This window comes from Meleagris gallopavo, chromosome 14 (assembly GCF_000146605.3).
Source record: "Meleagris gallopavo isolate NT-WF06-2002-E0010 breed Aviagen turkey brand Nicholas breeding stock chromosome 14, Turkey_5.1, whole genome shotgun sequence".
Lineage (NCBI taxonomy): Eukaryota > Metazoa > Chordata > Aves > Galliformes > Phasianidae > Meleagris > Meleagris gallopavo.
Window position 1 is genome coordinate 18,735,013 of NC_015024.2, and position 21,377 is coordinate 18,756,389.

Sequence of the window (21,377 nt, forward strand, 5' to 3'; positions counted from 1 at the left end):
AATGTTGCTGTTGTGGCTTTTTTTTCTTTCCCCTCAAAATGATGTTAGCCTGAAAGAAGGGCAAACCACTTGCCCTAAGCGCTGCTAAAGCCTTCTAATCTGGGAAAAGAGATTGGGTGGGGTTTTTTTTCAAGCTGCTCTATTCTCTAAAGGGCACTGCTAAATGACAACTTCAGCAGATTATGATGCTCAAAGGGATGGGAATGGAGGCAGAGTCCTGCAAGTCACCAGCATACATCGTAGTGCGGTGTCTGCCGCTGAGCTGCTGTGTGCCCAGGTCTGCCTGGAGGGAGCTGCCTTTCCCTGAGGCGCTCATCCATCAGTCCCACCGGGGAGCCGGAGCTGCCAATGATGTTCTCCTGTACCAACACGGTTTTAGGGGTTCTCTGCCACCGTTGTTTCTCTGCAGTGACATCTGCCCTAGGTCCTGACTGCTGGGTGAGGTGCAAACGGCCGCAGCTCATCAGGAGGGAGAGGACACTGGTTCTTTCTATGCAAAGAACAAAACTTCCAGTGAGTAAAAGGTATTTCATCTTTGTTTAATTTGCCTTTAAAATGCCCTGCTATCTTTGGTGCAGGCAGGGGCGTTAGGCACTAAAATGTCTGAGAACATTTGTATTCAAGTCTTTTTGCTTTCCGTATTTTTGCAAGCACATCATGCAATGGGAGCTAATCCTGGTTTTTATTAAGAAATGTTTCTGGTCCTTATGTCTGTGTAATGTGATGTAAGGGATGAGCTGAAATCTTCAGATGACCTGGAAGAGTCTTCTGGGAGATTTATAAACTGTCTACTTCATGTGTAAGAACGTTTGTTTTAATTCCCATATAAAAGTGAGATAAATTGGTTTGTGATAACACAAGCCCAAAAATATCTGAAGTTACCCATTTATTTCCATATTGCAAAATAACACCATTCACTGCCTAATTACAATGCTAAGTTAGATAAAAGGAACTCTTGCTCCTGATTAGACTATGAATGCAAAGAATTAGCCGACAAAAAGTACTGGAACTGCTAAAAAGTCTTTCCTAAGGAATGCTGCTATCAGTTCAGTGATCATGGCCCAGCAATGCAAACCTGGCACTGCATTAGTGCAGACTGACAGCCCTGGTCCTGTGGTGCTTCGCTTCTGAGATCCATTCTCATTCTCATTCTCACTCGTACAAAATTGTCCACTGATATTTTTTGCGCTATAAAAATTGCTGGTTCTTAGATGCGTATTTTTGAGACCAGTCTAATTTTCTTTCAAGGTTTTTAGGGTAATTTTCATCATTTGCATGAATAGAGCAAGAATCTGCAAAATACCGAAATCTAAAATTCAAATGGGAATCCTTTATGTAAAATAGATGATAAGAGCTAGGTGTCTCTGCATGTGAATGATATCCTTAGGGCTTCGTTTTCTCCAGTGCAGCGCTTCAAAGCTTGATGCACTTGTAGCTGTAACAGCAGTGTGTTTAACACCAGGTTCGAATCCATCAAAAATGAGAACCTGCCTGGGAAGGATGCGAGTGAGTGACCCCCAGGTGGCTTTGTCCTCACGGTGCAGCAAATGTAGCTTCAAACTCAGTGGAATTGGGCTTGCAGACCAAAAGCACCACTTTAGAAAGCTTTGGTTCCTGCTGGAAGCACTCAGCTGAGCCCTAGTTCTCATTCACTTCAAGTTAGAGCCTCCCTTGCTGAATCCGCTTCTTAATTTCTTAATTTCATCTCCAGTTTGGAAACCGGGTTTCACTCGCCATCTATAAAAGGTACGTGTGAGTTATCAGACCTGCATTGTTGGTTAAATCTCATTCTTTGTATTTTAAATCACCAATTTGCATTCATCTAAAATGCTTTCAGAGAATTTATCAGAAGAAGCGAAATAAGAAATGAAATAGTTTCATGTAAACTGCATTTTTATGTTTGACTGGTAAAAGCCACAAAGCAGAGATAAAATACATAAAACTAAGGTTATTCATAATAAGCATATCTCTTAGTTTCCCTTATCTTTATAAAGCTCCCGTTTGTCATGAGAAGCATTATGTGTCACTCATCCTGCCTTGTTCTACAAAAGCTCTTTTCTCACTCTCCTTTTATCTCCCATCGGCGATTCCCAGGCAGGAACCTTTGCTGGCACACTGCTGCAGAGGACCCCACTGCTGAGATAACTGCATAGCAGTCTGACTTTCCGTCCCATAGCAGTATGAGGAAATGGTGCTCAGCTCAGACTAAAAGGCTCCTGGCACACGTGGCGATGGCAGCAGCCCTGCAGGGTGGGAGCACTGGGGAGGTCACACTGGGAGGCCAGACGTGGAGCAGCCCATGGGGAATGGCTGAGGGATGCTGCAGCCACACTGCTGAGCTCCAGCACCCACAGCTGAGCACACAGCTCAGCAGCCATGGCTGAGCAGCACTTCCCAAGGAGCGGGGCAGAGAGCTTCTCTCAGAACACGGTGTTCAGTTCCCAAAAAGAGGTGTTAGCATCACATCTCAAAGCAAACAGCTGCTCCAGGATGCAGACAGCGCCTGGTAAAGGTAACAAATACTTCTCTTGCTGAGGATCCGTTTGAAACCTTCTTGGTGTGTAGTGCTTTTCAAAGTAGCTCCTGCTCAGCTGCATGTCTCCTTTCTGAAGGCTCCAGTGCTGTCACACTGTGGGTACGGCCGGCTGCTGCTCCTCCCTCTGTGCTGACACAACTCCAGTCGCACTGCTGGCAAGTTTATCAAAGCTCCTACAGGGAGCAGTTGGCAGAGAAGCCGAAGGAGAAATAGGAGTTGAATGGATAAAGTTGGCAATCCAACACAGAGGTGGTGTTTTTGCCTGCAGAACACCGTGTGTTAAGCTGCTGTGCTCAGCCAGCAGCTTTATTTTGTTCTCCAGTGGTCCATATTCCTGCTCTCTCTGTAAGGGTTCTTATGTTCTCCAGGGAAGTGAGGTTGCAGAACATCACTGTGTGCTTTTCATGTGGCTGCATGGTGGGATTTGGCCCAGCACTGCTTCACAGGGTGGGATGGGATTTGTCCTAACATTCCAGCATTGATAAGGTTCTGATCACATCAGTGCCATTCCCTTCTGATAATGGGTACAAAAATGTTAAGAAGCACTGCAATCTTTGCTTGCGTGCGTTGGTATAGAGAGACGTCGTGCACAGCACATTTCTTATGTTTTCTGTAGGCACCTTATTGCTTCTAGTGTTGTCTTCATCAGTGTGATAGCAGCAGTTACGGAGATATAACAGCAAGTCCAGAGACATTCATATTTTTCCAAGTGTGGATCTTTGGAAGTATCTGAGCAGGGTCAGCATTTTCCTGTGCCATTCTATTTATTTATGGAGCTCTTCCAGCAGAAATGCAAACTGATTAGCACTGAATAGCAGGAGAAGAGAAAATAGTGTTCTGAAGGAATTGCCCATAGTATGTATTATCTTTTGCATGTGAATGGATGTACCATATTTTTACCTTTTGAGCAGGATCTGCAGGGAGTTTACTTCTTTCAGCTCCTTTGCACCTGTATTGTGCTGTCTCTGTGCCTGTTAACTCAAAATAATCATTATAGTTCACTTATCAAGCGTTTTCTCTAAAAGGTAATTAAAAAAAGAAGAAAGGCTTTCCTGCTTTCTGTATTTGCAGAGTACACTTGGCAATCCTTGTGTTCCTTGAATACTCATCTCATGGGAGCAGCTGATCTCCAGCTTGCACATACACCAGTTTTTCATACTAAACATAGCTGAGCATTGGGAACACACAAATCACTGTGTATTGTCTGCACAGTTATTTCAATGTACAGAATTAAAGCATACTAAAAATAATTTAAAAACCTTCCTTTTTTTTAAGGTAAGTTTTTACTAACCCATATTATTATAGATTTAATGTTCTTCTTTTATAACTTAGAGTAGACGTAAGTTTCAGTTTATACCAGCTTTATTGAAATCCACATCTGTTCTTCGGTCTGTAAGTGGAAGGAGGCTGTGAGTGTGTGAGAGGGGTTGTGCTGGTGCAGGCACGGAAGGTCTGTGGGAGCTGCTGGCTGCTGCACGTCACAGCAGTTTGCAGCACAGTTCTTGGCTCACACATATTTGGTTAAAACTCATTAAAAAAATGATTTAAAAAGAAATTTGGATGGTTAATAAGGTCAGCGTGCCGTGCTACAGCCCCAGAGCACCCATGTGAACGCTGAGAGGCCCAGTGAGTCAGAGCAGCCCTGCTGGGGCCGTGCTGCTGTTCCCGCCGTGAGCCCCAGGGCTGTAGCCCATGTTCTGCTGTAAGCGCTGCGCCCGCTGCCCAGTCTGATCTGTAATAGTGCCTCATGTGTTCTGTCTCCTAGCTCTACATACAAACTACCACACTTACAATATCCATGAACCTAAGTGCTTCAGTGGCCCTGGGGATGCTTTACATGCCGAAAGTGTACATCATCATCTTCCACCCCGAGCTCAACGTGCAGAAGCGGAAGCGCAGCTTCAAGGCCGTGGTGACGGCCGCCACCATGTCGTCCCGGCTCTCACACAAGCCCAGCGACAGGCCCAATGGCGAGACCAAGACGGAGCTCTGCGAGAACGTGGACCCCAACAGTGAGTACTCAGCTCTCCTTCGTGCCGTGCGTGTGTCAGAGGCCTTGAGCAGTGCCGGAGTCCTGGGGAATCCGTGTCGTTTGCCCTTTGCATTTAAAGATTTTTGATGGCTCAGCTGTGGTTTGTATGAATGTCTCTCCTTCCTCCTCACTTTTTGAGTCGTGCCAGTTGGCAGCACAGCGTGTGGTAGCCGTGAGGGAACCTCCTCCTTCCCCTCCTTTGTGCCAACACCCTCAGGTGCCGCAGCACCTCCAGCCTGTGCCACACCAAACCCTGCAGCCCTGCATGGGGGAGGAGGGACAGGCACTGAGCTCACCATTAACCTGAGATACAATTACGTTTCCTGCAAAGTTTCTTTGCCAAAATCTCACCATCCTTGAAGGCTCCCATGTACGGGCTTGATCCGGTCCTGTAAAACTGAATGCAAATTTTGTCATTGATTTAAAAGGAAAACAGATCAAAAAGATGCTGCCAATTTCCTCAGTGCGTGTAGTATGGTATACTGTAGCACAAAATCACATACTGAGGCCATCATATATTTGATTTCCATTTGAATCTGGAGGGAGCTGAGGAAGGAGACAGCTGCACAACTTTGTAGCATAGTGGAAAGGTTTGGGCACGTCTGCAGTTTTTATGAAAAACAGATCTGAATGTGGAGGAATGCCCTCTGCCTGCCTGTGATCCGTTTACCCATTTGCTGATGCAATTTCTGCCACTTCTTGTCTATTAAACTGCTGTCTGAATATCTGCCTCAAAGCAGAAACTCTGCTGTCAAAGCAAAGTGGGAGCAGCCAGCAAATTATTGTCACAGCACTTTTCCTCCCTTTATTCACCCCTTTGTGTTGTTTCTGCTGTGCCTTATCAGACAGGTATGCTCCTCTGGTGGATGGATTGCCCCTGCCCTGCACCCAGCCCACAGCAGGGGTTGGAACTGTGTGATCTTTAAGGTCCCTTCCAACCCAATCCACTCTATGATTCTGTGAAACCATATTCTAACTGGAAAAAAAGAATCTACCTTCAGAAACTGTGAACTGTCTCACAGTTCTGGCAGAATCAAAAGAGAGCGAGGAAATGTTTCTAAAAATGAAGGACCGTATCATGCCTCCTCTAACAGAACCTTCACTGCTCAAGGAAATAAATCTACTTCTGTGTTAGGGTATTGGTATCATATTTGGTATTACAGCCAGAGTGGGAGCTGCAGAACACTGTGCTACACTGCATGGCTGTCAAAGGCTGCCAGGAAGCAGCCCTGCCCCTCCACCCCTAATTCTCCAGCTATGATGCTGAGGTTGAGTCCTCCTGCATGTGGGGCAGCTCCTCTGTGTGTTGTCTGTGGGGGGGAAGGAGGAGGAAAGGTGAGGAGGGAAGCAGGCCCTGAGAGCCAATAGGAGAGGGAAGGGGAGTTGGATTTGCTGAACTGTGTTGCAGTGTTTGCTGTGCTGGTCTAATGAGTTGGGGTGAGTTTCTAAAAAAAAATCTAAAAATTTGCACTTAAAGACATAAAACACGTGAAAAGCAAAAAAAAAAGTTCTAATACTGAAATGTTCAGTGTGGTAACAGAAGTGTTGCCCTGCGGGACTGCAGTTTGGGGGTTTTGCACTCTTGGTTTCCCCTTCTGGTCTCATTCTCCTGAGCTGCATTTATTTGCTCTTTCCAGGCTTCGGAGGATTCTTTCCTCCCCCAAAACAGTCCTTCTTTCCTGGAAGGAAATATTTTTATTAACCAGTTAAAACCCTATATTTCCTATTAAAATCATTTTTTCACCCAGGGACTGTATGCCAAGATGTGCTTTTAAGAGGCAGTAAGAGCAGTAAGGGGTGGATTCCTCCCCTGCACGGTGTGTGTGTTTCTGCTCTAAGAATCCCACCTTCAGGCCTGGGTTGTTGGCACTGCTGGGAAGTCTGTGCACAGTCTGCTGGGAGAGATGCCATCCCAGCTTTGAAATTGAAGTAGATGACAGGAAAGTGCTTTCTGTGGTCTCCTTGGCTTACATGTAGGACTCAGAAGAGTACACATTTGCTTGTAAAAGCTTGCCAGTCAGAACGTGTGCAGTCGTTAAATGGTTTTCTGCAGATATTGGGCTTTTTAGTCTGTAACGTTTGCAGAGAACGTTATCTTTTAAAACTTTTAATTAATTACATAGATACATCTATCAACCTATGTTCATATTACATGGTGCACCTAGCACTGTTATGTCATCCCTTGCATGTGTGTTAATACATACTGCTAGAAGATCAGATGAAATATACTACTGCTGTACTTGAAGTAGCAGGGTACATTTTCCACCCCCATAGAGTTACGTCTGATGGGAGTTTTGCATGGTGTTCAGTGGGATGTCAGTCAGGCCCCTAATCAGACAACATTCTGTGTGTACATCTAGTTCATTGAATACCTGAGATGAGTCTCTTTTTTTGCTCTTTTGGAGTTGGCTGTGAGCCCCACTGCAAGCTGGGCTGGGGAATGGGGGACATGGCCAGGGGTGGGCAGGGTCCCTGTGCTTAGGAGAGGTGGGCTCAAGCTGGGATTGCAGAGCCAGTATAGAAGAAGAAACCACACTAATGTGGCTGGAAAGCATCTGGAAATGCAGTGACCCCATGTCCTGCCCTGTTGGAGGAGCAAGGATTCATTGTGTTGCAGTTTTTGCTTCAGGATGTCTCAGAAGTGAGAAATTTCACAGGCTGAGCCCCTGAGCCCTGACCTGGGAGGGCTTCCATGCTGAGTGGGTTATATTAAGGCCCCGCTTTTCAATCTGGAACTTTGTCACTCTTTTAATCATTGCAGTTTTCCATCTGCCATGGCAGGCTTTTACTCATTCAACAGCTTTTTTCTGTTAATACATGTTTGCATCTGAAACGTTGCGGAGCAAAGTTGAGCAGAAACTGGGGGCACAGCAGCTCTGTGTGTGCAATGAATGCATTCTGTGCTGTGTGTCCTTGGTGGATTCTGTGCTGGGGCAGAAGCTTCTTGTCACAACTGACGCTGAGCTGGTAGCGGTGCTGCTGCTGGGCTCTGTGTTTGTTTCTGCTGCAACAGTGGTGTCAGACTCTGAGAAAACATTTGAACCTCCAACCCATACTTAACTTATATTGAGATTTACATGTAATTATTCCTTCTCCTTAGCAACTTGTCTTAATTCATGGCTTTTCCAAACACAGCAATGGGGAAATCAGCATCTCGATTGTTCGATAATAAGGAGGTTGTGCTTCTCATGGGCTGGACCAGCAGATCTTCCTGCTCATCATCTATGAGAGTGGCTGTGGACAAGTTCATCCTCATCTTTTGCTCTTCTGTGCTATGCTGATAAACTCTGAGACTAAGAGATGTGTTGCACCCCACTATTAAGTGCAGGGAACAGGAGGTGTGCAGCATCTCTGTGGCAAAGCTGAGGACACCCATGTGGCAAAGAGCAGCTGGGAAGGAATGGCAGCGTGCAGGAGGAGATGTGAGGAGTTTCGCAGAGATGTGGTGAGAAGCAGCAAAGGATTGTGTCCCTGTGTGCCAGCCATGAAGGTTAAGATTTGAACGGTGAGAAGGATCCAATTTTCAATAGCTCTGTAAGCCTGTGGGCTTTCAAGTTAGCAGGAGCTTTGAGGACTCAATACCTACTCAAGCATCTTCAAAATGGTTTTATTTTTTTCCTTTCTCCTTTCCTTAGCATTAAGTAGAAACTATTTGGCAGTTGATTCAATTTCCAGGAGTGAAGTGAAATCTCTGCCTGTTTTTCTGGAAACATTTCCATTTTAGAATATTGCTTTCCTGCTTGCTGCCACCTCCTAACTCTGCCCAGCACGATGATGAGAACAGGGCACGTCAGTCCTCGTTTTTCTCCATGTGTTGGGAATGGACATTGACTTTGTCATCAGTAAAGTGTGAATAGTAAATGTGGGTTGCAAACATCTCTGCAGATGTACAAACACTGCTATGCAAATGCTGCCGTGCTGCGCTCTGCTCTGCTCTGCTCGTGTATTCATCCATGTTGATTCTTAACACCTCTGACATGACATTGCCTTTTCCATTCTCTGATGGGAAGAAACTAAAACGCTTGTCAGTGATGCTGAGGAAACCAAGAGTGAGCTCAGAGATGTAGAAGGACTGGGGAATGTTAAATGGAAACCAAAATGCTCCGGAGTTTGTTCAGGGGAGAGGAAAAAATTCAACCAGATCTGCTCTGCTGTGAGCAGCTGCTCTCATGCTCAGAGGTACCCGAACTTCTGTGAACTGGTTCCTTTATTCCCAGCCCAGAGCTAATTTCATATATCAGTGTATCTCAACTATCCATTATTACTGCTCTCATCTGAGCTTTTTGGTCAGATTAATATCATGGCTCCAATGACAGGGAAAAATTTGAAGAGTTTATTGTGAACAGATGCATTATACATACCAATGTATTTACTTTTCCTGTAGACTGCATACCACCAGTAAGAAAGAGTGTTCAAAAGTCTGTTACTTGGTACACTCTTCCACCTACTGTATAGCTTTTGCCTGCTTTCCAAAAAGGTAAGGAAAAAATCTAGCTTATTATTACTTTATTCTCAAATAATTTTTGTCTCACATGAATAAATGAGGAATGTGCATTAGTGCAGCTATGTCAGAACAAGAGTCTGCCTTAAAAATTGTTCACATCCCGTGCCGAAAGCACCCACACAAAGGGCGTGCTGCAGGAAGGGAAGAGCAGAAGTGGGCAGTGCCCACGCAGCGCTGCAGGAGGACAGGAGCCGGGTGGGCCCTGCAGCCCCCCGTGGGATGTGGGTCCCAGGGAACCCTTTGGAGGTGTTTGTTCCTTTTTCACATTCTTTCAAATACCTCTAAGCCACCAAAATGTGATTATGGCAATCAGATCTAACAGCTAACAATGCTTTTGGGGTTGCCTGGCAGTGTGGAAATAACAGATGTGGATGTGCAAGCACTCTTTTTTTACATTATAAATTGCCCCAAAATAAGTTTGCAAACTACTTTTTTTCCTTCACTGTGGGTGACTGCTACTGAATAACCACAAGTGAACAATTTTTGAGGGCTGGCTTTTTCTAAGTGTTGTGACTGCCTGCGTGGTCATCTCTTGCGCTGATGTCGTCTTTGTGACTCCATGAACCAGAAACTGCTGTTTTTCTAGTGAAATTAGGGGAATGAGAAGCCAACAGCCATTATTAATTATTTCTCATATCTGCAGCTGTGTGTGCTCATCCAGCTTTGCCTGCTCCTTTGAGGCTTTGGCCAGGTCTGAAAGGCACTGCCCTGGTTACTGTGGTGCTGTGCAGTCAGGGCTAGAAGAAATTGCTGAATATACAGCTTTCAAAACCGTGTTGAGCTTATCCCTAATAGGTGGGAACTTGTATCAGCAAAGGTAGGAATGTTGCTAGAATTGAGTCACTGAGTCACAGGGCAAAAATAAAACCCGACTCTAATAACCTTAGCTGGTGTAAACTGCCACAGCTCCAGTTTCAATTCAGCTTGAGTTCTTGTGAAGTGTTCAAATTGCTTTTTATTGTGTTTGAATCATGCCTGTTATTCTAACTTGCCCAGCTCTGGCAGAAAGCCTTATTTAAGGTGTGCTGCTCTGTGTGAGCATCAGAACAACTGACTTACCTGAGGGCTGAGGTCAGGAAGGTTGGTGGTTGGTGATGGGTGTTGAGGGAAATATGACAGAGTAGTTGGAGGGGAGGAGGAGATGCTCAGAGTGCCATTGCAAATATGAAAGAGTAAAAGGTGACTACGTGGAGATGACACTGCTCAAAGAAGGAGAGCAGGAGGACAGTGGGGACATATGAGAGACCCTGAATCTTGGGAGAAATCACTTTTTTGTGTAAAACCTTTAAAAAGTGTTTAAAATGTAAGGCATTAGGAGCTGACGTGTTTCCAAAAGTAGATTTTATAAAGATAAATGTAACGTTACCATATAACGGAAGGAACTGGTATCTGCAGAGGCACGCATAGTTTTGTCATCCACACCCTACAAAAGGCAGTTGGCCATTCAGATTCTTTGTTCAGATGTTAAGATCTGCACGATGCAAAGCCATGAAATATGCCACTCTGCACTGTTCTGCACTGGGTGCTGCTCTCTGCTCCCCTCACAAATGCTCCTTTTCCAGCTGGGCTGGCTGCTGGAGCTCTGCTTGCTGTGTTTTGATTTGTTTTTCCGGTAATATAAAACAAAACAAAAAAGTCAAAGAACACGACACTACATTAAAAGCAAAGCAGTGATATCGGGAAACCATCAACTTAGTTGTAAATTGACTTTATTTTGGTAGTAACATATTTGTATGTCAGTATGAACATGGTGCTTAAACTGCTGCTTGACTGTATCAATTTCTGCTACGTGATGCATGGAAGGATATGTTTATAATGCTTTCAAACTGTTTTCTTTGAGTGACAAATAGGACTTCTTTCCTAGTGAGACTGATTTAAATACGAGGCTTGAAAAACTCCACACAAGAGTGGGAGGAGAAACAATCGCCGTCGCCCAAACAGGCAAAGAAGCATTGAGTGCACAAGTGCTGCACTCCTGTCTGCAGCCCGGCCTGCTGCTCCTGCCAGCGAGGGCTGAGAGATGCTTACATGGAGCAGATGGACCCCTTCTGGTTCGTGCTGGGGTTCCCCCACCTCACCCTGTGACTGCTAGGTGCTGCCAGTGGCCGGCTGGCCCATGGAGCAGGCTGCAAGCTCTGCAGGACACTGCAGGCCCACTGGACTTACCTCCCAGCACCTGGGCACACCCTTCTCTTCCCAAGGCTTTCCTCTGCTCTACAAGCTGGTTTTTTTGCTCAATTTGTATGTAGAGGAATTTCCGTGGTGCTTGCAAAGTGCTGGGATTGTTTGTGAGGTCGTTACATTTCTCAGTTGTGCTTCTGGGATACGTGTGCCGTTGCTTAGACTGTGCAGCAATGATTACAAACCAATCTGCTGGTGCTGCGAGAGGCAAACAGGTCAAGCAGCCCCTGGGCTGTGCACCCCCATGAGGCCAGCAGCAGCTCAGGACCTGGCAGCCTTGTGTCCAAACTGCAGGATGCTCCAGAGCTCATCCTGCCTTAGAGTGTGCAGTGTAGAGCCATTATTTTCTAGATTGAAGCATCATTTTCATTTTAAATCCCACTAGTTTCATCCCAAGAAATAGTGCTCTGTGTTTAACCTCACTTGAAGGATTTTCTGTTCAGTGCGACTGCTAAGAAATGAGAATACGCAGTGAAAATTGATAAGTGAAAGACTTTGACTGGTCTTCACTGCATCTATTTATATTCCAGAATAACTTACTGAGAAATAAACATTTATCATAGATTTCTCCTAGCTATGATACGCTCACTTTATAAGCATGGCACAGTTGCATCCAAACAAGCATCTTCTGTGCATTGGCTGCAGCACTCTGCCTGGAGAATGGATTCCAAATGATATGATTTCATGCCTGAGGGGCTCAGGCACCAAATGCTTGAGCAAATTAACCCCCTTATTTAGCAAATTTTTCAGGTAAAGTTGTTTTTTTTTCACCCCCTGCTGAGAAGGATCTGTTCTTTAATAACATGGCCTTCCCCCATTTCTTCTAGCTTAGGAAAATAAGCATTCCGAACTATCAATCTGAGCGATTGAACTATTGAAACTTGAGTTGGGGGTTATAAGTTGCTTCCTCTGCAGTAGCTTTGCAGTTTGGTTTCAGGTACTTTTTATTGTAAAAACTGAGCATTTTTCCTGCGGTTCTTAACTGATACTTGAGCTGCTCTTTTCTTTTGGTTTGGACTTGGCACAAGGAACTGGGCAATAAATGGGACACGGGGAACATCTCTTGCATCTCAGCTGCATCGCTGCAGGGTCAGGGCAGGTGTGACTCCCTGCTGGGCACTGCTCTCTGTCGGATGGTCTTTCAAACCACGGCCAGGCTTTGCTTGCTCCCGTCTGGGAGCAAGTTGCAGCAATGGTGGCATCTGTGAAAGACTTAACAAGAATGTTTCTTTTTGTTACAGATTGAATTGTCATTTGCATTTAACAAAGTTTAGAATCTTTTAAATATTATTGATGTTAATTCTTATTTTTATGCACCTTTGAATAAGATGGATTTTCGGCTGTTGTGCCACACTGCAGATTACAGGAGATTTTTTTATTTTCAATTTCCTGCAGCTCAGAAATGATTTTTCTCCCTCTTCTCACAATCAGTATGTACTATTTTTCCTGAGCTGCCTCTGGAGAGGTCAGGACCTGTTGCAGACATGCCTGTGGTCAAGAGATGTAAGCAGGGCTCCTTTATCCACCCTCGTGCTCCCATACTTTTGCAAATTCCAGCTAGGAACTGAAATGGAGGTATTTATTTCAGAAATAACTTATGTATAGCACATATTTTCTGAGCCCAGCTACATCCGATGTGGTTCCCTCTTTAATAAAGAAAAAGAAGCAGAACTTCTGTTCTAAGAACATACCTCCTTCCCCATCCTTCGCCACCCCACAATTCGCATTTATACATTCCGTCTGCATTACAATTTTTACCCATCTCTCAAGCTCTCAATATCGATTTAAATCAATGTTTTCCTTCAGGTTTCACATATCCATGGCAGCATCTTGCTGCCCAGCAGCCAGGCCGTGCCAGGAATTATTCTCTCTAAACGTCTTATGAGCTGTACAAGTGATTTTGCAATTATTCTCCTCAGCAGTGCAAAGTTGGACTCCTCTCATGATGTTTCAAGATTTGAAGGGTATCCATTGCGGTGAATAAATATTTCTTATGCCACCACCACAGTTTGTATGGCTGAGAGAAGTCTGAGTTATTTAAAGCTTTCCTTTAAGACCTCTCAGAAATAAATCTGGTGTAACTAGACCTTGACCGAGGCTTGAAGGCAGGTTTGGGGAAGCCAAGTTTTGTCTTTTTGGCTTCAAGCATTGTTGGACTTGAGTTACTTACAAGATTTATTTTGCTTACTGCTATCATGTGGGCAGGAAATCTTGCTGGAGAAGCTGTGTGTATGGCACTGCAGAGCAGGAAGGAGCTGTGGGATGCTGGGATGCAGCAGCACCCAGCTGGGCACAAAGCCTGCAGCCCATAGCAGGCCCTCCTGTTTGCATGCACGAGGACCAGGCCTGTCCTGTAATGCTGCAGAATACCTGGTACTGGTGATGTGCTTTCATATATCCACTCTGTTGCATGCTTCCAAGGGGATATTTTACAGACTGTCTGGTGCCTTTTATGATACAAGATTGCAAACAGGTGAGGTGTTGGTCTGTTTCCACTGAAAAATGATGAAATTCTTTAAGGACTTAAATAATGATCCTGTAGTGTGAGGTTTGAACAGTGCTCGTTATACACGTTATTCTTGACTGTAGATGCTTTGATTATTACAAATGTAGATAGCTGGATAGATATCTTTGAGACACAGATGAGCATTAATTCTTTTATTAACATTAGCATTCCTCTTCTGTTCCATTCTTTGTCCTTTTCTGTGATCTTTTCTCCCAGGAAATTTGGAAGAAGAGCAAGCTGCAGATTTTGCATGTACACTGCTATACCTCATGGCCCAGTCCCACTCTCGCTTCTTGCCTGATAAACTCTTAGCAGTGCTGAGTTATCCCTTTGGCTCATTTACACATTCTCACATCCTTTCTGGGAGAATTTTTCAAATTCCTATGCTGAAATATCGGTGAAAAGACAAGGATATTTGGCTCTCTTGTCATCCGTACAGTTATAATGAATCTCCCCTCCTGAGGAGGGTGGATGTCACCAGGCCAGGCCTGCCTTGCTGCTGCTCTCACACTGTAGCTGCTGTGCTCCCATCCTCACATCGATGCTAATGAGGCGTCAAAAGAAAGAGAAATAGGATTATGAGATAAGGCTGGAGGTTCTCAGCTCAATCTCTCTGAAAGCACTGAGATTGCCCCTGGCTGGGACCGGGAATGTTTGAGGCCTGATTCCTTTCTCCTCTGCCCAAGCCATGGGAAGCGTTACAATCGCATGTTGCAGCTTTCGGGATGGCTGCTCCCGTAAGAGTTGTTCCTGCTATGAATACCGTGTAACTGTTCCCAAGAGCTGCCTGTTTTGTGACCTCAGTGCAAAACCCGACTGGATACAAAGGCCTTCAGTGCCCAATAAAGACCGACTGACTGAAAAGTACGAGGTGGGCACTGTGTGTGGAAGCGTGGGCAGTTTGACCAGAAGTAGCTGGAAAAGAGACTTTAGGAGAGAGCAGATAACAGCCATTAAGTGGAAGATGGAAGGAGGTATCTGCTGAGCTTTGTGCTCTGTTGTGGCTTCAGAGAAAGTGAGGAAGCTGAATCTGAGACTTTCCAATTTAGAATCTTTGCATATTTTCTTGATCTGATTTGCAATTGGTGATTTTTGAGGGCCATCTATTTGTTTTGCAGCCATTTTAGTTTGTCTGCGATTATTGCAGTGCATTAATTGCATTTATCATTGTTATTCACACACAGCCGGGTAACAGAGCCCAGGGTCAGGGCCTGGGATGCAGAGGGCAGTAAGGACAGGCCTTTGGATGCTGGAGATGCAGAACCCTGGGGATGTTTCTACTGGGCTGTGAAGTGCAGCAATAGTGCTTAAATTTGCTGCTCAGTGGCCGTTCTGTGCTGTAACTCAGCTACCTGCAGCTCGGTGGTCCTGCCGAGGGATTTCTTCACTTACACACTTGGTTGTGCCCAGCTCTGGCCAGTGGCAGCCAGTAACACACCCCTGGGACACACATTTATCCTCCCGTTTGCCAAGGAAAGATGTTTTTCCTCTTTTTCTTCTCCTTAACAAATTCTGTGCTGAATTAAAGCAGCCGTGAAGCAGCCCTGCTTCTGTTCCTGTGAAATGGTTTGCAGCCATCAGCACCACAGCAGCTGTCACAGCTGTGGGGACGGAAGGACGGTGATATGAATTATTTTAAGGACATCTAACATCTGGTTTAGAAGTGAGCGACTTCCATTTGTGATGAAATCTATATGGATGATAAGGTTAGGTGCAAAACCTGTATTAAATGAGTGACTTAAATTGTTTTCCCCTCTGGTATAAGGAGGAGGTTTGTTCACAGCTGTCACTGAAGGAACAGGATTGAGTGGATGTGGCAGTGGAGTTCTGTCAACAAAAGTCCTCATGAGCTGAGCTGCTGTGAGGGCGCTCCCTTCATCACCCTCCCCACAGAAAGAGAGCAGAGGGCAGATGGATGCGTGGGGCTGGCAGGGCGGGATGCAGGCAGTGCAGGGCTGCCAGCAGGAGGTGAGAGAAAGGCACTGCTCTGGGTTTGCCTCCGGTCAGTCCCCACGGGGCCCTGCTGGGTTTGCTGCTGGAGATGTCACCCGAGCCGGAAGCAGAGTGCAGGCTCCTTACAGCCCATGCTCACCAAAACAAGGAGTCCTATCTGTGACAGGACTGTAAGTGCTGCCAAGTAGCTCGGTGGTGTTTCTTTTACCAAAGCCCTGGCTGTGGACAGGAGATTCCAACCAGGAATGTGAGGAAGCCCCGTCCGTGGGACAGCTGTGGCTCCTTGTTTGGTTTGCACCAAGTCCGTCAGGCACTGTATGGGGTGTGTGCTGCAGCTTTCTTCTCTTGAGACAGATGTCCTTCTCATGTGCAGGTCTGTCTGGATCCTTTGTAAGAAGTATTTTTACTAACCTCAGCCATGCTTTTAGTCCTTATGGTTGTCTTCTTGTTTATATTGCAAACAATTAGTCACTTCAATTCAGTGTCAGATTTTTGTACTACTTTACAATGTAAGCCATGCGTGATGGAAGCACTTAGGCTCTGAGATTCAGTGATGCTCATATCAGTTATGCATGTTTGTGAGCACAAGTCTGACCCAGATCTTGCCAGATAAACTGAAAGATAACCTTAAGAATCGCTTTCAGTGTTCGCTTTTCCTTTGCATGTTTGTTGTGGTTTGACCCTGCGGGCTGCTCAGCACCTCACAGCCACTCATGGGAGGGGCAGAGAATCAGGGGGAACAAACAAAATACCCGTGTTTGTGATAGCTGCCATTCCTCTGGTTGAGGAACTGCCATCAAAAATTCCTGGTTTGCTTCCATGATACACAGGTAGCATTATCCAAGCAGGTTCCTGCGTGCAGCTCTGTATCTTTGGTGTTTTTACTCAAGCCTTGATGGATATTGTCATCCTTGGGAAAAACAAACCCATACAGAATTTCAGCACGGCACCTGGAAATGGCAGTGCTGATGAACTGGAGGAGCACATGAGTAAAAAGAGCATATGGCAGAGCTGAGAGTTTGTCACTGACACAGAACTGTGCTGTAAAATGAGATAGATATTATTTTATGTTGACACAGATAGTAAGCAGAATAGATTTGTGCAGAAGGGGCCTGGTTTTGTTTGTCTTTTTTGGGGCCAGTAAGAAAAACAAATAAATAGCATATGAGAAATCGGTCTTTCTCAGTGCATCTCTCATATTGCAAATATGCACCAGTTTCACATCCAGCATCTCTGCAAAGCAGTGGTGTTTTTTCTTTTTATTAGCTTCAGGGAAGGAAATGTGTGTGTCTCTTTCCAGCAACATATGCTGATACATTAAAGAGGAGAGCATCCTTTTCTTCAAGAAAAATCAGTGTTTTGAGTTTGCGATGAGTTCATCTGTTTTGAACTCTGACAGTAAAGGAAAAGGAGGTATGTTTTTGCTTTCCAGCCATGGTCATAAAAAGGAAGAGAATTAGACTCACATCTAAATACATGTAAATGCCCATGAAACACAACTGAAACACAAAATAGAAAAGAGAGGTGTTCCAGCCCTGGGATCTGTGGTTCTGCTCAGTTACTGCTCTGTAACAGCACTAAGGCTTACCTGGGGGACATCTGGCACTGCATCAAGGGAGACGTCTGCTCTTGCAGCTCTGTGGAGAACAGGGGGAAATAGTTGCCATAGTTACACCCCTTGTCACGATGCTTATCGTGTCAGCAGAATAAAGAGCCCTGTATTAAATCTGTGCTCCTGCTAATATCAGCTGTTAAACATTTTTGAGATATTTGAAATCAAGACTTTCTGCAAAAAAAATAAAACGTTGATTGCAGTGAAATGGTGCTGTTGAGCCATGCAGCTCAAAACATAATTTTGTTAGACATTTGGTATTACAGAATTATACAGCATGAATAAATATTCCAGTGAACTTAGCCTCTTTGCACTTCGTGAATATCCTTGGTTTTTCTATTAAGCTGTTTGCTACTTGCAGCTCCCTGCCAGGTGGTTGGGGCAGGGCAAACTGAAGAAGAGGAAGGCAGGGGCACGCAGTGCTTTTGCGCTGTACTGCAGTCATTCAGAGTTCCCACGCAGGAGGAAAGGTGCTGTGTGTGTGTGTCCTCTTCTGCTTTCCAGTACAGCATACCCAGACGTGCAGGCAGACTAACAAACACACACATACATTCTTTGTGAAACTATCGAAGTATCTGCACATATTTTCCGTGCCAAGAGACCTGGGGTTTAGCGCATTAAGGGGATATTATTTACAATGCTGTGTTGCGTTTTTCTCCATGAGTAGGAGTGCCTCAGTTGGTCTGTCATGATCCAGTGCCTGGTTTCCTTGCCGTGTCCATCAGGTGCAGGGCTGTGTTTGCTGAGGAACGTGCATGATGGGCAGTTCATTGATGGGGAGATTGACTTGAGCCAAAATCCAAACTCTGCCAAACTTTTCTCATCGGGTGTCACCTTATTTTCATTTCTCTGTTAAAACAAGCAGTTTGCATTTCCAGATCTTGGATTGGGTTTTGACTCCATGAGTGCCTGAGCTGTACGGTGGAAATGGATTGCTTTGTTTGAACCCAGGGCCCTGCAAGGCTTCCCTCTGCCTGCAGAAGGACACATCTGCTGTGCTAAGGCTGGGTGGGGGATAAGGCACGGGTAGGCAGGAGGAGAGCTGCGAAAGTTAGAGCAGGTAATGGAGTTCTTTGTAATTCCTTAACAGAGAAAAGAGAAAACACTGTTGTACTTTGACTCAGTGTGAAACCCATTATTGGCTACAGGTTTCTTTAGGAAAAATAAGTGCATGTTGTTCAATCCTACATTCTTCTTGTTTAGCAACTGTGTAGTATTCTGATTTGCTTGATCTTTATTAAGTATAATGATTAGTTACAAAAGTATTTTCAGCAGTTTGATCGTTGAACGAATCCAAGTTGCTGCACATGTAGAGCTGTATTTACTGAATGTGACAGTAAGAAAGAAAATGATTTGCATGGAGAAGTGCTGAGGTTTCCAGGATGGGGACTGACTGGAAAATGGTGCTTCCTAGGCAAGAGCACCAGGAATGTTTCCTCTGGGCAGGATGGAATGGTCTGTGTAGGAACCAGCTGGAACAGCATCAGGAAGAAAGGCGGCAGAGAGGAATCATTTCTTACAGCACTGACTCAGGGCTCCTTTGAGACATTTTAGAGGATCACTCAGGTCATAGTTTTAATTATGTTTCATACAAACTGTTTTCACATTTGGCTTTAACAGCTCTCAACAGAGCCTGGCTTTCCAGGTGAGATAACCAAAGTACTATTAATTGCTTTGTTTTAAGCAGGTGAAAATAATTTGCTACTATTCATTATCTTTCTAGTCAACAGCATTCAAACAGAAGCATTTTACTTGTAGCTGAAATTAGTATGTTTTCTGTACTGTCAGCTCCAATTAAAGAGTGATGCAAATCAGTTTTGTTTCTTCCCTGCCACCATCTCATAAAGATTTGGAAGTCCATTTCCTAAGCTCCTGTTTGCTCTGTGCTGGGGCACTGCTGCCAGCAGAGGAGTGCTGGGAATGAGGTTCAGGCAGTGGCGCTGCCTGGGGAGCAGCTCTGCCCTATCTGCACAGGTCGGGGGTTCTGCTCCCTGACCCCATCCCTTAGCTGCATCTCCCATCTTAAGTGCATAACTGCTCCAGCGAGTCGTGACTGCTCTTCCTGCAAGGTCTTCTTAAAGCCTCTCTGCAATCTTTCATTTGCTGGAAACGTTGATAAGGCTTTCTGCTGTTTATTCTTTGATCCCAGTGCCCAGTATTGCAGACGCTTTCAAACCTCACCTGACCCAGAAGTTTTTATCTGCAAAGCTGAACAAGTAGGAGATAGGAGACAGGTGCTGCCAAACACGCTCAAGATTGATGCTCTTCGGTGGTACAATATTTTGTGGTTTGTGCTTTTATTTAGGAGGATAAAACTAATCCTCTTCTATTGCAATGTTATTACCTGACTCAAAATCTTAGTCTTACAGGCATCTTTCTGGCAAAAACATGATGCTTTCTCAAGCTGTAAATGTTATTTGTCGGGCTCTCTTCTTTGACACAAAGTCATGTTTGCCTCTAACAGCTCAGATGGGAAAATTAACATTGACAGCAGCCTCTGAGTCTGTCTCTGAAGGCATCTGCCTTAATAATATCTTGCAAAGTAGTCGAAGGTGTGGCTGATAAAAATTATCTTTTAGCACAGTCCTGAGGAGGCTGAAAGCAGTGTCTGTCACTGCAGGTAGTTTAGATCATCTTTCCAGCTCAACAAAAGGAGTTTATTGACTCTGACAGAGTTATCAGCATAAGCAGTTCAGAAGCAGAGAAATAAATGACATGCTTTTGTGTGTTTCCATAGAATTATCACTTCCATTGGTAAATATTCATAAATGATTATATTCTCTTACCGTTGCAAAGGGGAATGTGTCTCACATATTCCATTTATAGCCTATTTTAAGATCAGATCAGAATTAATACAGGTACGTATCTTTATAATATTCTTCAGAGGAGTGAATTTCCTGCAGCACTCAGCATTACTGGTGCCATATGCACATCTGCCATCAGGCCATGGCACTTTGGTAGTGCTCCTCAGCAGCACCTGGAGCAGGAAGGACAGCTGTCTTGCAGTGCTGCTGGGGGCTTGGCTGCAGGGAGGATGGCTGTGGGTTGCACGGTTTGATACAGAACAGCATGAGAAACACAGAAGTTCTCCCTTTGCCCGGGTGGAACGATGCTATAGAAACACTGTCAGAAGGCAATAACTTTATACTGTACTTTTCTTGTGAGCAATCCTGACTTTGCTGGGACCAGCAGGTGCTTTCCCATAACTCTGCATGAGCAAGATTTCAGCCACAGAGCGCAGTGCTGCTCTGGCCTGTGGAGGTGGAACTTGAGAGTGGAGTTCACCATTAAGCTGTCACAAAAATGAGCGGTGTATGGTTTGTGCCACGTTCTGTTGTTTTTTTCCTTGCCTGTTTTTGCACAGTTTGCATTTGCTGTCCAGAGGGCAAAGTTAGGGAAGAGTAAGGGCTGCCCTACATCATTAGACAAAACTGCCAAGCGCATCCACCTGTATGACTTTCCCCTTGTGCTGGGGAGGTGTGACTTCAAAGTCAGTGTGCGAGAGACGTTTCATTATTTACCCAATGCACCGTATGAAAATGTGCTTGACTTTCAGATATGTGATTCAATCTTTGCTTTTGCTCAAGAGGAGAGTGCCAAGAGCAATGGTGCGTACTGACTTTGCAAACTAATCTTGACATCATTTTGTGGGTTTTGGAGTGATCAGTATGAAAAGCACCTCATCCTTTCTGGGATTCGCTCGCTAAAGCCTTCTTCACTGAAATTAATGGGGATTATTCAGAATTTTTCAGCTCTGTACTGTGTGGCAAGCATCCATCTCATACAGCTGCTTTCTCTACGTTGGCTGAGCTTAGAATTTTCGTGTCTCTATCAAGAAAAAATTCAAGAGCCCATTGGTCTCAATCTAATACATCTGCAGAACAACAATGCAAACATATTTTATCTACTCAAACTCTTACAAACCATCTTAGGCTATAAAAATACCAGATCGTTTCCACTTTGGCCTGAGCTGATTTCCTCTTGCTATGCCATTGTCTCACCCAGGAGCTGTCTTTATTATTCTTCCTATCAGATACATTTCCTATTCTCACA

At 44.8% G+C, this 21,377-nt stretch overlaps 1 protein-coding gene across 1 annotated transcript in view; it reads left to right on the forward strand.

Annotated features, from left to right (window-relative positions):
• The window catches only part of GRM7 (glutamate metabotropic receptor 7), a 219,705-nt gene that overhangs the window by 189,638 nt on the left and 8,690 nt on the right, over positions 1-21,377 (forward strand). Inside the window, exons 10-11 of the mRNA XM_031555627.1 lie at positions 4,302-4,548; positions 8,953-9,045. Coding sequence (XP_031411487.1) covers positions 4,302-4,548; positions 8,953-9,023 — 318 coding nt within the window. The 3' untranslated portion in view covers positions 9,024-9,045. The remainder of the gene's footprint in view (positions 1-4,301; positions 4,549-8,952; positions 9,046-21,377) is intronic.